The following is a 19,341-nucleotide window of genomic DNA, read 5'->3' as shown; positions in this document are numbered from 1 at the left end:
TGCAATCTCACATTCTTCTCCAATTTAACAGTGATTAGGATACGTGTGATTTTAATAAGCATTAAAATAGTTTATTTTCTGATGTACAGCTACAGTGTCAGGAATTGAGAAAATTTTTTAATGAGATGGCAATAATGAACAGCCATCTCATTATCATCCACTGACACATATCAATGCTGGATTTCTGTTTCTGTTGTAAAGATGGCCAACTAAAGGAAAAATAGTGCTATTTGGCAAAAAAAAAAAAAAAAAAAAAAAAAAAAATAGGATACTGTGAAATTAATTTTAGTTTCATATTGTACATCATGCTTGCGCTGTTTCAATTTAGATTGCCAATACAGAGTATTTTCATTGGATAAAATTAAAATGTGAACATCAATATCTTGTATTAATTAAGTAAAATAGAGTAAAACCCACAAGTTGAATGATTATTGGCTGTTGTATTCTCATAATGATTCTTTTTTTTTGTTTGTTTTTGTGAGGATGTAGTATGTGCCATTGACTAGTACAATAAATGATTTGCTCCAACAGTAACACTGAAATGCTGTTAGTTACAGCACAGCAGTATTATGTTCATGTGTGTGTATCAGTTAAGTGTATTTTTAGTCCATCACCACATTTTCAAACTCACAAGACTTAAAATATTAAACTCTCACAAGAAGAAGAAATCGAAGCTGTTGGGTGTGCACAAACAAAACTAAACAGACTGATCTGTTTAAAACATGTGATCTAACCTGCTTACAACAGTAGTTTTTGTGAATAGGGTGCTGTATGAACGATTAAAGAAAATAAAGTCTGAACTTTTCAATGAGTGGTATTGTGTCCAGTCCATTTTTTTTTTTAAATTAAGTTTATTTATCTGAGATATTGCCTCATTTTAATATTTATTTAATTCAAGATTCATGTGGCTATGCAGCACATACAGTAAAATACTCCAGCCTCAGCTGTATAATACTGTAAATGTGTTACAGTTCAACACAAAAAGCCATGTGAGATTCTGTATCAAAGGACCTTATTTTATATACATACAGTTGCAATCAAAATTGTGCTCACTGAAACCTCAGTGTCTGTTGCCACCAAGACTTGCTGCTGGTCATTTGCAGTCACTTGAGGGTTTTTCACAACCTGCCTTCTCAGAAATCTGGTTGCAGCCGTTGATAGCTTCCTTTTTCTGCCCCGTCCAGGTATTTCGTGTGTTCCAGCTCAAGCACACCTGCTGCAATTAATGAAGCCCTTGATTAGTTGCATATTTGTGTTGTTGTGAGGGATTCTATTCAGGGGGGTTGAATAATTTTGAGACTGGACTAGTCATTATAAGTTGCATTTTTCAGTTGAATTTGGGGAAACCACTTAAAGCATTTGTTGTGTTGGAACTATTTCAATTGCTTTTCTTTGAGTTGTTCATTGCAAACAGCTGTACATTTTGACAATAACCCTGATTTGCAATGGGGGTTGAATAACTTTGATTGCAACTGTGTGTGTGTATATATATAATATATATATATATATATATATATATATATATATATATATATATATATACACACTCCATTTTTTCCATTATCTTTCATAAGTTTTCTGTTTTACTTAAGTTTCTTATTTTTTAACAGTTTATTTAACTTGACTTTTTTTTCCATTATAGCCAGTTGTCATTGTGTATAATTTGATTTTATAGCTATAGATCCATGTTCTACAAAGATTCACATTCATTTCTTTATTTTATTTGTATTACTTTTTTTATATTAATATTTAAATATTTAAATTTTACATTTCTTTACAGAATAAGATTCATTTTGTGAACTAAAAAAATGATTGCTTATTTAACACATCACATTAATCACATAATAAATCAAAGAACAGAACAGGTGGGTTTTTTTTAATATACAGTAATATAGTTATTAATATGTCCTGTAAAAATACAGTATTGTATTTGATTTAAACATATAATACAGTGTGCTGCTATGATAAACGGACATTACATTAAGGATGTTAATATTAATAATAATTTTTTACTGTAGCTGAGCTTGACCAGTGTACCTGATCTTGTCAGAAATGTTTAAGACAGAAATAAAATGATGTACATGAACTACAGTAAATGAATAAATATGAACACATCCTGAGGAAACAACTGAAGAATATAAAATTGTGACAAGTAAAACAAAATTAACTGTCCAGCATAATATACACTCACCGTCCACTTTATTATGAACACCTGTACATTCATGGAGTTGTCTAATCAGCCAATCATGTGGCAGCAGCTCACTACATAAAATCATGCAGATACAGGTCAAGAGCTTCAGTTTATGTTCATATCAAACATCCGAATGGGGGAAAAAGTGTGATCTCTGACTTTAACTGTGGCATGATGGTTGGTGCCACATGGGCATGAGTATTCCAGAAACTGCTGATCTCCTGGGAATTTCACCCACAAAAGTCTCTAGAGTTTACACAGAATGGTAGAACTTGGCAGTTGAAGACTGGAAAAAGCACAGATGATTTCCCCCCTAATCTTCAACTGTCCAGTTTCGATGAGCCTGTGCCCATGATGGCTTCACATTCCTGTTCTTGGCTTACAGGAGTGGAACCTGATGTGGTCTTCTTCTGTTGTAGACCATCCTCCTCAAGATCTGATGTGTTGTGCATGCTGAGATGCTTTTCTGCTCACCACGGTTATAAAGAGTGATTACATGAATTACTACGTCTTTCCTGGTAGCTCGAACAAATCGGGCCATTTTACTCTGACCTCTCTTGTCAATGAGGCATTTACACCCATAGTACTGACGCTCACTCTTATTTTTTTTTGTTTTTCACACCATTCTGAGTAAACTCTCAAGGCCAATAACACTCAAAATCCCACCAGATCAGCAGTTTCTGAAATACTCAAACCAAATCAAAGTCACAGAAATCACAGTTTCTTCATTCTGATGTTTGACAGCAGCATCGGGCTGCTGTCACATTACTGGCTGATTAGACAACTGCATGAATGTGCATGTGTTCCTAATAAAGTGGACAGTGAGTGTATATAATGTATAATAACTTATTACAGCAGAGAAAGCGGTCATATAAAGACATTCAACATCCTTCAGGACTTCCTGTGTGTTGATCAAACAATAATTGGAACCTATTAGTGCAAGAGATTTCACACAAAGAAAGAAAAGATCCAAATCACTAAGCCTTCTCATAACACTAACCTTTCTAGCCATTCACAACTTTTCATCCAAAATCTGTGCAAATCTTTACTCATTGAACGATTATCAGACCAGGTTGGTGTTGATGCCTCACACTGATCTCAGTCCTTAGACTGCGCTGTGCCCTGTCGGCTGATGGCCTTCTTTGCTGTGCTGTCTAAAGCAGCTGTCCGAGGTCAGACGCCGAGTGGTCTCTTTCAGGTCCTCCAGGCTGGAAGTCTCTCCATGTGTTCCAGCAAAAGACTGAGAGTGTTTCCCTGTGTTTCACAGTAAAGAAATGGAAGATGAGAAGGTGTGTGTGTGTAAAACTAGGGGATACAAATAACTAAACTGAGCTCTACAGTGCATCATCAGATTTCAATCATAAATGCAACTGCAGGTCAATATAAAATATCCTTTTAAATCCCATGTTACAGCGACACTACAATGTCGGGGTGTGTGTGCTGTGTATGTGTGTGAGTGGACAGAAGAGAAACACTCACGCCAGTGTTGCCTGGAAGCATGTCTCTGGATGCGACAGCTTTTAATTCGCCGTGCAGCAGCTTTATGCAGATACACAGAGTTTTTCATGATGGCAGGCAGCTTGGCCTCGATCTCTGCAGCACAGATACACTCCTCAAAGAACTCTGAAAGAGAGAGAGAGAGAGAGAGAGAGAGAGAGAGAGAGAGAGAGGCAGAAAAGAACCCGACTCGGATAGTAAATGTATTCAGCAGCAAAGAAAACATTTAACATGTCACACTTAAATTTTGAAGTCTAATTTCACTTCATGTGTAACTTCACTTATGAGGTAAAACCTTAAACTTCACCTTCATGGGTGACATTTTTAAGATTAAAAGCTTCATCACCTGCTACTGAACAAAATGGGCTTAATTCCTTGAAATGTCTGGGTGGTTTCTTCAGTGGTGCCCAAGACAAGCAAATTATGTATCCAGGCTTTCAATTCACAGTTTATGTTAATCATCAGGTTTATGATTCACAGTTTATGTTATTCATCAGGTTTTTGATTCACAGTTGCCTGGCAGACAAGCAGGTTCAGTCAGCTGTTGCTACAACAGTCAGGTTTTTTTTCACTTGTCCAACAACCACAGGATGAATAAAATACTCCTGCATATTAACCTTCACAAAATAAAGCTTTTCATCCCACAGAAGCTCGAACAGATCGATATCTGAGGAATTTGTAGGCAATGTCAACACCTTAAACTCTTTGTCATGTTCCTCAAACCATTCCTGAACAATTTTTGCAGTGTGGCAGGGTGCATTATCCTGCTGAAAGATGTTAATTAGGGAATACAGTTCCCATGAAGTGGTGTACTTGGCATGCAACAATGTTTAGGGAGGTTGTACGTGTCAAAGTAACATCCACATGAATGCCAGGACACAAGGTTTCCCAGCAGAACATTCCCCAGAGCATCACATTGTCTCCACCAGCTTGCATCCTTCCTATAGTGCATCCTGGTGCCAGCTCTTCCCCAGGTAAGCGACACGCACACACCCGGCTGTCCACATGATGTAAAAGAAAATGTGATTCATCAGACCAGGTCGCCTTCTTCCATTGCTCCATGGTCCAGTTCTGATGCATACGTTCCCACAGTGGTGGACAGGGGATCGGTATATAAAACAAAAACTGTTCTATAACTCGAATGCTCGCACAACTCACGGTCATCTCACATTTAAACACTGCACTGAGCAAAAATGAAGACACAGCCAGACTTAAATATCATCTTAACATGTGACAAAGTAACATTACAGCTCACAGCTTGAATGTTTGAGCAAAAACGTTCTGCTTTTCTGTTAACATTTCATACCAGAAACAGCATGCGGAGAGGATAAAGTCTGACTACATAAAGTCTCCCTTCTCACGGATTTAAGTGCTCACTTATTGCCCATAGTCTGCAATAATGCACATCATTGGCTTGAGTTAAATTATGTTCGTTGTCCCCCCCCCCCGGTCTATTTAACTGGCTTTCATTGAAAAACATATCAAACATATGCTCAACTGCTCAAAATTGTTACCTTTCACTAGTTAATAAATCCATAATCATACCATATTGTAATATATCTCCATTATTTTCAGATTGAGAGAGTAGTCCCAAATGGAAGAGGATATATTAAAGAAAATGAATTACATAGAGAGTTAACCTTTAATAGGGGTTTAAACTGGAATTTGATAAGAACCCTTAAAAGTTCTGTGACTATACTGACTTTAAAGTATGATTTGTTTGAATTGTTGTTTTTACTTGGGTTTCCTGCTTGGTCCCTTTTTCCTCTTTGTTAGTATTTAATAGGACAAAGTAAGGAATTCAACACAACATGACATACTGTTGTAGGAAAATAATCAATGTTGGGGTGGTGTGATGTAGCCAGACACGAAGAGGAGTTACTGTTAGCACCCTAAAGTTGATTATTTTCTGATAACCGCACATCTTAAAGTGTTATAAAAAATTCATCAATGCCTTCAAACCAATCAGATTTGAGAATTCGATAGCACTGTGGTAAAATGTGATGTAATGAAGCAATAACATCGAATCAGTTCAGTTATTCTGAAAGTGACGTGATAACTAGAAATACAAAAGGGGGTGTTTCTGGATCTTTGTTGGGCAAATCAAATGTATATATTGTACAGTACAGTAAAATATGCATTCTTATTGGAGCCCCTGGTGGCTCAGTGGCCCTAAGCTCTTGCAAATAGCACTTATAGTATCTAGAAACAGCATGACTGTAAATATTTTAATGTGTTTTTTGAGCACACTCACTGCGGAGGTGGCTGACATCTCCTATCATCTTCTCGTCTGTCTCTCGGCTGCGCTCCAAACAGTGTAGACCCTGTTCCAGGTTCTTCAGGGCCTCCTCAGCCATCTTCAGCCTGCGTTCTAACTCTGCCCTGGACTCCATCTCAGCCTGGACCCCCCCCCCCCATACAGATACATTACTTACATAAGAATTATATAGCCCTGAAGGAAGATGTGTGGAATATAGATGGTGTAGATGAGTGATTATTTCACGGGAGAGAAGGACGATGCAGTGGAGTGTGGAGATGAAGCATCGATTTTTTTTTTCTTTATCACTCAGGAGTAACTTAATAATAATGGATGTGTGTGCAGAGAGAGGAGACAAAGAGAGAAAAGTGAGAGAAGAGAGATTCTATGAAATTTAATAGCAGATTAGGTTGTGAGAAGCGTGCATGAATGCCATCCTTCACATTTGCACACAGAATCAAAGACTTTGTATTTAATATGAAAAGATTGATCTTTTCTTAAACTACCTTTCTTTAAAATGCTTAGAATTAGTTTTACGCTAATGCATGTAACCACTGTGGTTTTTATTTTCTGCAGTCGAGTCTAATGCATGGGGGATTGTACTGGCTGAGTAAATATCAGGTGTGAATTCTGTGTAAAATTCTGCACACAGAACAAAAGGAAGAAATGTAATTTCTACCAACAAGGCATTAAATTCAGTACCACAAATTATCACAAGAAATAAGTAATGTACAATGGATTGCACATTGTTGAAATGGTTTTCTGAATGTGATATTTGTCATTTGCTGGACATATATCAGGTCTGGAGTAACGGCAAAACAACAACAACAACAACAATAATATGATCGGTGAAAATTATTATTTTGTTTAAAGGTCTTATTTTATCATTTAGTACGGCCCTTCAGAACCTACATAAGATATTTACATGTTTCCCAGAAGACAAAATAATAACAATTTACAACAATCATCCTGTTCAAAAGTTTACACCCCCCTGGCTCTTAATGTATCGTGTTGCCTTCTTGAGCATCAGTGAATGTTTGCACCTCTTGTAACAGTCGTGTACGAGTCTCTCAGTCGTCCTCAGTGTGAAAAGATGGATCTCAACATCATATAGCCACTGTTGGAAAGGGCTCAAATATGCAGAAAATGGAAAAGCAAATAATTTGCAGGACCTGAACTGTTTTCTGAAGAACAGTGGGCAGTTTAACTGCTCAGGACAAACAAGGGACTCGTGAACAACTATCACAAAACAAAACCATTCACTGATCATCCAGGTAACGACACTTTTAAACTTTTGAGTCTTGTGGACTATATGTGAAGATGTGTTATGTGAAATAGCTTATTCAGGGAAGGACTAAATAACAAACTAAATGCAATTTTAATGAGCCCTTTTATTTTTTTTTCAATTATTAACATTGTGCAGATTCTGCGAGTGGTATGTGAATTTATGAGAACACTCATATAGAGCACACTCTATACCGGGGTGGGCAATCTTATCCAGAAAGGGCCGGTGTGGGAGCAGGTTTTCATTCCAACCAAGCAGAAGCCACACCTGAATCTACTGAAAGCCAAGATCAACTGATTAAACAGGTGGAATCAGGTGTGCCTCCTGCTTGGTTGGAATGAAAACCTGCACCCACACCGGCCCTTTCCGGTTAAGATTGCCCACCCCTGCTCTATCCGATGAGTGTGCTTTTGTTAGTGGGCTCAAGGCAAGTAGCATCCTACTGTTACTGATATACCTTTATCACCCCTACTGTATATTACTGCTCAACACAGCCAGAGTGCTTTCTCTCTGCTCTGTTTCGTGCCTCAAGGTGCAATATACTGTAAATGTGATTTGTAAATGTCCTTCCTACTCACCTTGAGCTCAGTTTCGGCCTGCTGTTTATCAGCTGCTAGCTGACTGAGGGACTGCTGAAGTGCTTGAGCATGAGTTGAGTAAAACTCTCTCTCCTCCTGTAGCACATGAGCTCGCTGCTCGTTCTCTCTCAGCCTGCAGAGGGAGACACAGAGCAGCTCTCGGCTCTCACCACGCACATCCATACATTAAGGGGAGTGTTGTATTCAATAACAAAGCCCTACTGGAATGCACACTTTATATACTTCACATTATATTCATTATACAATGCATTATTAAAAGTGTTTTGTCCTGTTGTAGTCACCCCACAAATACCCATAATGCATTTTGACATTTGTAGGAAATATAGAAAAGGGCTCAATCTTAGATGCAATGATGTACTAAACGGTTATCATCTTTTATACCATAGCACTGTTGAATTCTCAAATCCGATTGGTCAGAAGGTGTTGACTAAGTTTCTATAACAGTATTTCCGGCTGTAATCAAACCACAGTTTTACATCAATGAGCTTGTTCAAATATGTTATCGTTTCTATAGTAACAGCTAATTCAGAGGGACTTTTATGGCTGACGCTTCATAAAATCTACATCTAATATGAAATGTGTTTAAACATTTGCTGTTATTTAACAAAGAATAGTGTATAGTAGTTGATGTGGTGAAGTCAGTCTCTCCAGGATTTAGCAATTTTGAGATCGCAGAAATGAACGCAAAATCAAGGAAACATCGCAATATTCGGAGGAGCTTGCAATTTTTCAGAATTACCGTAGATTTTCAGCAGATTTGGGCCAAGACACATTACGTGATGTCATCACAACACACACTCAGCCAAAGCCCTCTTCGAGTCCCGTGTGTCAAACGAGTACACCTAATAGGTCTCATTTACCAACAAACATTACTGTGAAAGACAATTCCGTGGAATTGCAATTTTGCTAATTAATAAAGTAGTTTCCACAAAAAAACAAAACAAAACAAAAAAACACAAAAAAAGCAGCAGCAGAATCAAGCATTTTTGGCCACAACAATCACAAAAAAAAACTTACCGAAAGCACAGTCCATACAGGATTTCGTGAGCAAGACGTTTATTTAGCATTTATAGAGTCATCAGAGTCAGTAGTTGAGATTTAAAAAAAAGTGTGACATTTTCCTTTAGTAAAGTCCTCATTTTAAGTCCTACATTCAACTAATTACTATTAAAGTTAGTGTTTAAATCAGAGTTCATTATTGAATAAATACCTGAGGTAGACTTCAATACAGCACAAACCCTTCTAAAGCATAATTAACCAATACCATACTGTCATGCAAGTCATTCCTAGCCTCAAGTCAGTCTATATCCTCACTGTGCTCTGCTCAGTGTGGTCATTGATCAATATGACGTCCGTTTGCAAATCAATGGATGTTTCCACTTAACCGCCTCGAGCCTCCATTAACACTGGGGTAGCTCTGAGTCAGGAATATAGGTTCATTCCTTCAGATGCAGTTTGACAAAGCATACTTTAAAGCACAACTTGCATTGTACTGAATTATTTAGTACTGCATTCAGGTATTAATATATTAAGTTGTCTGCTGAAGTACTATAGTAAAAGTACAAGCAGAAGTACAAAGCCAACAATATGCAGTTAACATTTAACCAGAAGGGCAGAAGAGCAAGTCGCATTAAGTGTAAAGAGCAAAGAGAAAATGAGGTAGGATGGCATGAAAGTGCGAGTGACGTGCAAATGGCACGTTATCAAAAGTGCAAATGGCATGATGTGTGTAAATACGTCCAGATGACCGTAATCAAGACAGTAATGAATATACTAAAAGTTTGTCATAATTGACTAAATTATGGGACAAATGGATGGTCTATATAAGAAATAAAACAGTTGGATGAAGGGTAGTTACTGTTAGGACCTCAAAGTTACTGCACATCAGGTGTTTTACTCCTCTTATAAGACAGCAATTTGCAAATTTTTAAATAAAAGGATGACATGTTTGATTTTGTTATAGTTTAAATGAATGTTGTGGAACATCAGCTCCTGTTATCAGTTTTCTTAGAGCAGCTATAAACAGACCCTGCGTCTGAAATCGTGTATGACGGTACATACTGCATTTGATTCACATACTGATCAGTGTAAGTGTGTAGTATGAATACAATCCGGACATACTACATCTGCCATGTTGGCACGGTCATGTGATCTACAACTTCATAAGACCCGACAAGCTGCCTTCTTCTATATCTGATTCTGACAACTCTTCCGCGCCAGTCCCGTTGCCTTATGGGATAGCGCAGAGTCCATTGGTTCCCTACTGCAGAATCTCGTTGGAAGCAGTACGTCATCTGGGTATTTCTCGCCAACTGTTTTATGAATACTGAGAATTCAGACATACTACTCCTTTGGCGTACTGCTTTTCACCTACTATAAAGTAGGTTAGCAGGGATATTCGGATGCAGTCATACTCTCTTTTTCCCCTCACCACCCTCTCTTTTCCTTTCATGAGACAAAAGCGCAGCTTGTCACTGAGAAACTCTTTTCCGATGGAAGAAATCTTAAAGCTGCAGCTTTACCTCTGTCTGATACAAAGTGCTAACTCTGGAGACTCCTTCCAAACATGTTAAATAAATGTCTCAGCACCGAAAACAGTATCACAGTAGCAACGAACACATGTTTAATCCGTTTATGTAGAACAACTTCGCATGTAAGTTAGTACAGAAATGCTAAAGTTTTAGAGTGCGCGCATTAATATAAACCTATGATTTGCCTTGCAGCCGGAACAACTTTCAGAGCTGCTGCAATAAAAAATTACTCAGTACCTTTTGTCCAATTAGCATCAAGAATTAAACAGCGCTGTGTTATGAACATGTTGTAATAGTTTTCTTTATACGTCATACTCAGCATGATGTATAAACTGATATAATTTGGATTTTTTTTTTAAAACATCTAAACAATTTAACAATACATTATTTGACCATTTTTGTTGCTTGTGATACGTTTGTTTTTTTTGCATTTTATATACACTCCATGGAGTTAAAATACTGTATATCATATAGCATTATATAAAAACAGAGAACACATGATGAGTTTGATCAGCTTGATGCTTTTTTTATTATTTATTTATTACCTCTCTTCTGCCTGCTTCTTTTCACAGAGTAGACACATCATGTGCTCCTCGATGTTTCTTAGGTTGCCCTGTAGCTGTTCCTGTGGTTTGGGGCATTTAGGATCAGGAGCAGAAGCCTGGTCCACAGAGTCAATCCCATCCATCTCTTTCGCTCTGAGCATATCCAGAGTATGCTGCTTCTCCTTAGATAGCTCCTGAGCAGTCACAAACACAAAACACTAAATACTGCAGCACTAAAACTAAGCCTAGTGCTCACTTAATGAAATCCCGAATTCTCAATAGTATTATCAGTGTCAGTCATTCTGATGTATGTGTGTATATATATATACATACATCAGAATGACTGACACTGATAATACTATTGAGAATATACTCCACATATATATACATACATACTTGGAATATATTCTCAATAGTATTATCAGTAAGTCAGTCATTCTGATCAATTTATTAAAGCAGTTCCAAGAATCTGTGTACCTCAAGAGACCGCTGTAGTCGAATGGTCAGACTGTTAAGCTCTTCTTTCTCAGACTCGACTCCTTTCAGTGACAGAGCTGTTCCATCCAAATCCCTAAAAACACACTACAGCATTACAGCAGCGTCAAAACGTCTGACTTACCGAAACCTAAAACAGAAATGTCCCTGTTTATTAAAGATGTTTTGCAACTCATATGAGCGGCTTCATCCGTTCCACTTCAGTAACCTGACACATCTACCTCGCCTAGATCTTCATGACACATTACTTCAAATCATAGAGTACCTATACATCCTGCAGAAGTGTCCCATTAAAAAAAAAAAAATGGTAGTGACACCATACTTATCATTTAAATGGCAATCCTAACACATAGTGCTCATTTCCATCATCTCTTACTGATGAAAAACTGTCATATACTGATATACTTTTATGTGTTTTGCTTTATCGCTATATGCAGTAAATAAGGAAAAGAAGAATAAAATGTACAGGAAAATAATGAACAATGGGGTGGTGTGATGCAGCCAAAGTGGATTATTTTCCTATAACAGCACATTCTGAAGTGTTTTATTCATCTTATACCACAGCAGTTGGTTAACTATTAACAATTTTTAATTGATTACTGAATCTTACTTTTTATACATTATATTTACGTTTAATGTTATGGAATGTCTGTGAAACAAGTTAGTTCTTGTTATCACTTTGGCTATAGTGGCTATAAACAGCTCTCTCTCTCTCTCTCAATCACTTTTAGTTATTGAGACAAAATATTCAGAATTTTCATGATGAGAAATCACAAAACGCGATCCTCAGTCTGGAAAACTAATAAGAAAAAGTGTTGACACTAAAGACCCTTCAATAAATGCTAAATAAAAATCACCAGATCAACTAACTGTTAAATAACAACCCATTTTAAAACAGAAATTCACTGCATTTAAAATTGGAATATATTAGCCTTAGATTACATGGAGCATCCAGCAAACACATCACTGTGATTGAGCTGTTACTATAGAAATGATAACGGATTAAAACACGTGCATTAAAATAAACGTGAATAAATATGATTCGAATGATCAGAGCTGCTGTTATAGAAAACTAAAAATCAACACCTTCTGAGTAATCAGAATCATGGCATCAACATGCAGCATTGTGCAATAAAGCGTAAAGAAAAACATGAAACTAATTCCATGCAGTGATTTACAGACACTGAGGTATACCGCTTGATCTGCTCCTGCTCGGCTCTAAGCTCCATCAGCACCTCCTCAAACCTCTGCTTCTCTTCCTCCAGCACCTGATTCAGTCGCTCCAGCTCCTACAGTGTGTTTGCACACACAAACAGTACTGTACATGTGTACCAGTGCCACACACACTACTGTTTCAGTGTCACTGTTGTGTTTAGAATCCTCCACTAAATAATATATGGTCAGCGAAGGTCATACAATGGTCTCTTTCCAGTGGTGGTTTGGGCTAAGAAATTATCCACAGCATCAGATGGACTGTGGTCAGTAATTGTAAACCTACAAAGTGTACTTATATGGCTAAAGAGTGTAGATACACAAAGCAAAATTAGCATCTTAGCAAGTGAAATTATCTTGAATATAGTCAGATTTATCTAGAATTTTCTATTATTAGATTACCATAAACCAAATATAAGATGATATGATACCCAGTATCGGTCCTGGGCCAACAGAAGTAAAAGAAAGGGTGGATTAAATATCAAAGAAATCATTTCAGATATTGTATCTTGTAACAAATGATCCAAGCAATGATTGGAATTGGAGAAGAAATGTATTTTTGGAATGGGAAATGTTTACATATAAAGAGACTTGATTGTCTTTCGTTAAGATTGATTTGATTATATTTATAGTTTAATATGTTATTATATTTGTTATATTTTCAGTGATTTTTGTGTGAGAGTTTAAATGTGAAGTGCTTCAGGTAGAAATAAAAAAAACAGGTTAAAGCTGAGTCGTTTTTAAAGAAAACAATATTGGATGGATATCTGTATATACAGATATAGATGTTCGACGTTTCAGTATTAGCATGAGAAGAAATTAGAAAATCTTGCCATCGCTAATTTCACTACAGGGTGTCCCAAAAGTCTCCATACATATGGGAATTAACACTTTTTAGCAAAATGTATTTCAAAATTTTTCATATTTAGTTTATATATTTTTTTCAGATAGTTTTTTCAGAACGCCTTTGACAAAAGAAGAACGTATTGAAATCATTCTCACGGTTGGATCGGGAAGCTGTCACAAGCCTGCGATGGACTTTAACAGGAAACATGGAATGCTCATCACACACAACACTGCTGCCAAACTTATTAACAAATTCAAAAAGACTGGAAGTGTTGCAGACCGACCGAGAAGTGGACGTCCACGAACATCCACTGACGAAGGCGCAACCGACGTGGTGCTAACAAACATAATCCCCTGTGTATGGAGACTTTTGGAACACTCTGCAGATTCAAGGTTTAATTTTCTTTATTTTATTGGCAGATAATCTTGCTTTTTTTTTTTTCCTAGAAATAAATGCTTAGGTCAAATACCTGCCAATAGAACAAGACTATTGTTCTGGAAATAGGTTTAATAATCTTATACTTGGTTTATTGTAATCTTATACAAGGAAATACTAGATACATTTGACGGGATTCAATATTTAATCTGATATTTTTGCTCGATAAAAATGCCATTTAAAAAAAATAAAAAATTCCACACACACACGCCTCATTTGCCATGCATTCAGAGATGGATGTAAATATGCAAGCATTATTAACACACAGCCCAATTTGTATGCGTATAATTGTAATAATTTGTACGAGAACCATGAGATAAAATAAGAGCCCTCTATCAGCATAAAACACGTATTAAATGCATAGAAGCAAATACAAGTGCCTAATTACACAGAGTTAAAAAATTATTAAATAAATAATAAATAAAAAAAACCTGGCAACTCAGTGTGTGTAGGTCTAAAATAAATAACAGCTTGTAACTAACCGCCTTCTGTTCTCTCTGTAAACTCAGTTCTTCAGTCTCCTCCATCAGTTTATCTGAAGAAAAACAAGCACAGATATAGAGTTTTTTAATTAAAGTCATTATCAGTCTTAACTGACTGTGTGTGTGTGTGTGAATGCATTATTCTCAGTGTTACTTTGACCAACATTAGGTTTTGCTCACAGCAAGATAAGAAACTGATATGTTTTAAAACCTATTTGAGCTATACCAGTGTAAAAGATATCATTTCAAAAGCATTATTATGAAATGTAATCAAGTTCAACCCTCATGCTGATGCATCCATGAGCCTCACCCAGGTACTCCTGTTTCTCTTTGGCCAACTGCAGTCCCTGAGCCTCCAGACTCTCAATCATAGCCTCGCCTAACTGGGCATTCTTCCAGGTACTGAAAATAGATCATCACATTTCAAATTATGCAACAAACACCGTTAGTATGCTATATGTCTTGCTCTTCAAGCTGTATATTGCAGTTATATACTGTAGTTTTGTCAAATAATAAGGTTATACGTAGAGTCTATATTTTCTTTAATATATGAATATGTTAGAAGCATAAATTCATTAGCATTTGGAGAAAAGTTCTGTATGAACATTATATGATTTATTTCAGTTATATACAAACATCTGGCTAAAATTTGGTTTGTATCAGTTTAAAAAGCATTTTTGAATGAAGTATTTTGAATAAGTATGATGAAATAAAAATAGTTCTTGGTAGTGAAGTCAGATTTTTGGACCCATCTATATACATTTGAGTACAAAAGTTTGCCAAAAACTACACTATATAGCCAAACGTATGTGGACACCTGACCATCACACCCATATGTGGTTCTGCACAAAACTGCTGTCACAATATTTACTGGACAGACACAATTGTCTAGTTCCCTTCACTGAAACTAAGGGGCTCAAACTTGTTCCACCATGACAATGCGAGCTCCATAAAGACATGGTTTTCCAAGATTGGAGTGAAAGAACTTGAGTGGCCTGCACAGAGCCCTGACTGAACACCTTTGGGATGAACTCCAAGGACGACTGCATGCCAGGCCTTCACCCAACATCAGTGCCCAACCTCACTAATACTCTTATGGCTGAAGGGGCAAATCCCCACACCCACACTCCAAACTCTAGTGGAAAGCCTTCCCAGAAGAGTGGAAGCTGCTATAGCAACACAGTGGGAATCAACTTAGGAGTTGTTCAACGAGCATATATGGGTGGCATCGATCAGGTGTCCACATACTTTTGGCCATATACTGTATTGTATCATAAACAAACATTCATTCATTCATTCTCAGTAAGTGCTTTCGTCTGGTCAAGGTCACGGTGGATCCGGAGTCCCAGGAATACTAGGCATGATGCGAGACTACACACTACAGTGGTGCTTGAAAGTTTGTGAACCCTTTAAATATTCTGCATAAATATTACCATAACAAAATTAGATCAGAACACAAGTCCTCAAAGTAGATAAATAGAACCTAATTAAACAAATGAAAAAAAAAATATATTACACTTGGTCATTTATTTATTAAGGAAAATGATCCAATATTACATATCTGTGAGTGGCAGATAAAGCACCACTGTAGATACACTTTAAAGAAAAAAATCGTAGCCAATCCACCTGCTAGTATGTTTTTGGGAGGATACCAGAGAACGCGCTGGAAGCCCACCTGGACACAGGGAAACCATGCACAGAAAGTCAATGCGGAGACAGTAAGCCAAGCTATACACTATTGGGGGGCTCCTAAATGGCACAACAGGAAAGCATTTACCCTATCGTTGCGGGATTGTCCATTGGCCGTGCTCTCTGGGTGGGAATGATGGCATTACCAGCTCTCCTCTGTCAATCAGAGCAACGCTAGTCAATCGCAAGTACGTTTTATCTCATGTATGTGGAAGATGGCAGGTAACGCTGTCCTCTGAGTGTGGCCCTGTAACGCAGCATGAGCAACAGTTTGAAAAGATGTGTAAAACAATAGCTTGTTCACAACTATGCTGGAGAGAGTTAGCTAGAGAGTGGCAATTGATGAATTGTGCAAAGGAAGGCACTAAATAGCTTGCTTGTATAAAATAAATGCCTTTTGTTCGTCATTTTGCCTTAAAGGTGCTCGTGATGGACTGGTACGTCTGCACCTTATTCGCAATGCTCCTGGGATAGGCTCCAGATCCAGTGCAACCCTGACCTGGATAAAGTATTCACTGAAGATGAGTGAATGGACACATTGTGTTCTAAAAGTATACAATCTTAACTGTATGCACTTGAGTACTTAGGCTCACACTTTTCCTGACTCCTCCAGCATCTCCAGCCATTGGCTCTGCTCTGACTCTGACTCTGCTGCTAACACGATGTCTCCCTGTGAAGAATGATAAAAGTTAATAACAAAATACTGTAGAATTTCTTCTCTGGTGTATTTTTTTTTTTTTAAGACGCCTTAGGGTAATCAGAAGAATAGATCATACATTAAATTCCTCATGGTTGATAACCATGGCAAAGGGCATGCCCTGTTCCTCCTTTGGCTCGACCACACATCGGCCTAGAGGGATAACTCCCTGTTAAAACAACAGGATTGTGAGTCAGAGAAAAAGAAACAGAGAACAGGCTGGAAAGAAGCGAACCAATTGTTCTTCGGATTTTGGATTGAATTTCAGAATGGAAGTCAGAGACGCTCACCTTTGGATGGATGTTGAAGTATCTGTTAGCTTCAAAGTTTCTTTTCTCATTCTCAGCATAGTAAAGCAAGAAGCTGTCTTTGATAATGAAGAATCTGTTCAATTAAAAAAATAATAATAAAACAGGTCAAATGTTACATTTATTTTGTTAATTTAAAAAAAAATACATTCTACCTTAATTTGTAGAGAATTTTTTGTTGTTGTTGTGTGTAATTTATGCTCTATTTATTTTAGCTACAATTTGCCATTCGATGGGCATTTCTACTAGTGCTGTTGAATTCTTGATTATGATTGGTCAGTATTGATTCTTTGTTTTTTTTTTTTTGTTTTTTTTTTTATAACTGCAGCTCTGACAATACTCCATCTATCCATCCCTTTTCCATATTGCTTATCCTACCCAGAGTCATGGGTAGACTGGAGCCTATCCTAGGGGACTCGGGCATAAGGCAGGGGACACCCTAGACCAACTCATCATAGGGCCCAATCATACATTTACATTTATTCATTTAGCAGACGCATTTATCCTAAGCGACTTACAAATGAGAAACACACACTCACACACCCATTTACACACTACGGACAAATTGGAGATGCCAATCAGCCTACAATGCATGTCTTTGGATTGGAGGAGGAAACTGGAGTAGCTGGAGGAAACCCCCAGAAGAACATGCAAGCTCTACGCGCACAGAGCAGGGGTGGGAAACGAACCCTCAAAGCTGGAGGTGTGAGGCAAACATGCAAACCATCATGCAAGACACTCCACATGAACAGATTTTTAAAACAACCCTTTATAATCACTGATATGGTGAAGTTCTCTGTGATGAGCCGTTTATTTAACATTTATGGAAGGAGTCTCCAGTGTCACTTTAAGTTTTCCACTACTTCAGGACAGAAGAATTTGCAGGTTCTCAAGAACATCATAAGCTCAATGTGGACGTTCTCAAACAATAAATCAATATGGCGGTTCTTCTGACTGATCACATATACCCTATGATGAAACTTTTCTATCCTGATGGGAGTGGTCTCTTCTACGATGACCCCGCCCACATCTTCAAAGCACGAGGACTCACTGAATGGTTTAACAAGGATGAAAATGATGTAAATCAATCATACCATATACTACGACCTTTACAGTAACCAGATCTCAATCCAATGGATCGCCAATGGGAGATTATTTTTCAAGTGACATGTTAGACAGCACTCTCTAACACCATCATCAAAAACACCAACCGAAGGAATATCTTTTGGAAGAATTGTGCTCATTCTTCTAGGACAGTTCCTGAGACTTACAGAATCTTTACAAAGCTGTTCTTTTTCTTCCTTTCTCCAAAGCTGTACAACGCTGGAGGCTTTGTTTTGTTTTGTTTAGTTTTTATCCATTAATGCCACTGCTCTGTATTAAATCAGTGATTGATTGTAAGTAATTTATTAATATGACTGCAAACTGTTTAGTCTGTGTGAAGATTTTGGACGTCAATAAAAAAGTGCTGTGAAGATGACGAGGTAAATAATTTTTATTGTACATCTGCATGTTAATCTTTACAATCTAGATGATAAATTTGTGTCTATTTTTTGTATCAATTGTAGAATTAAAAGCACCAGGATCAACAATGCACTTCAGGCACTACACAAGTAATAATGATGTGTACATTCTCCCATACTCTGTTCTAGGATGGATTGAAAAAAGCTGAATATGTGCTCTATACTTCCACGGAGTCCTACTGCATGACTCATCATCTCTAGGAATAAACCCACAACACTTCTATTACCAAGAGAATAAAATCTCAGAACTGACCAGTACCTATCCATACAAACATACAAACTCCTGTATTCATAAAAATGTTCAGAAAATCAAGCTTTTAAAATCAGTACAGACGGTAAAATAGTAATACACCTAACACCTTATCTCGATAGAAGATGAGATCCCGACTGTACCTTCGAGCCCATTTGGCTGATGGTCTTCCGGAGGATCTTTTCCAGAGCACGCCATGCAGCTGCACTTTACTGCTGACGTCTGGGATGCTAGAGTCCGGCTGCTCCATGGAGATCCAGGAAGGGAAATAAAAAGAGCGTGGAGGAGCAAAACACGGCTGTTGTTTTCAAAGAAGTGGGTGGAGGGGTTAACATTAGCAGGGGAGAGTCTAAAGCAAATACACACACTCACTCACAGCCAATTAGGGAACTTCCAATAACTCAACAAGGCAGAATGATGTGGACATCGATAGAAGCATCGAATACGTAATAGCATAAGAGCACGAGGGAGAGAGCTGTGTATGACAGAGTTTCTAAA

General features: G+C 37.5%; 1 protein-coding gene across 1 annotated transcript; it reads right to left on the bottom strand.

Moving 5' to 3' along the window:
* Positions 1-3,020: 3,020 nt before the first annotated feature.
* plekhd1 (pleckstrin homology domain containing, family D (with coiled-coil domains) member 1) lies at positions 3,021-19,266 on the bottom strand. The gene is made up of 13 exons (XM_053632322.1): positions 18,987-19,266; positions 17,053-17,146; positions 16,842-16,931; positions 16,659-16,735; positions 14,687-14,778; positions 14,377-14,429; positions 12,595-12,689; positions 11,383-11,476; positions 10,906-11,099; positions 7,809-7,941; positions 5,943-6,087; positions 3,671-3,814; positions 3,021-3,445 (listed from the first exon to the last, which is right to left on the bottom strand). Exons 1-13 carry the CDS (start codon positions 19,091-19,093, stop codon positions 3,297-3,299), a joined length of 1,467 nt encoding a protein of 488 aa, XP_053488297.1. The 5' UTR covers positions 19,094-19,266; the 3' UTR covers positions 3,021-3,296.
* Positions 19,267-19,341: the final 75 nt, after the last annotated feature.

Source organism: Ictalurus furcatus, chromosome 9, assembly GCF_023375685.1.
Source record: "Ictalurus furcatus strain D&B chromosome 9, Billie_1.0, whole genome shotgun sequence".
NCBI lineage: Eukaryota > Metazoa > Chordata > Actinopteri > Siluriformes > Ictaluridae > Ictalurus > Ictalurus furcatus.
The sequence above is the reverse complement of the archived record's forward strand: the minus strand, read 5'-3'. Positions and strand labels throughout refer to the sequence as shown.

Bases quoted from the DNA above. Each gene is read 5' to 3' on its own strand.
- plekhd1 (XM_053632322.1), bottom strand. From the start codon at position 19,093: ATGGAGCAGCCGGACTCTAGCATCCCAGACGTCAGCAGTAAAGTGCAG. The intron at 16,932-17,052 runs GTGAGCGTCTCT...TTGTTTTAACAG, and splicing joins ACTTCAACATCCATCCAAAG to GGAGTTATCCCTCTAGGCCG. The intron at 12,690-14,376 runs GTTAGTTACAAG...AACACACTGTAG, and splicing joins TACAGAGAGAACAGAAGGCG to GAGCTGGAGCGACTGAATCA.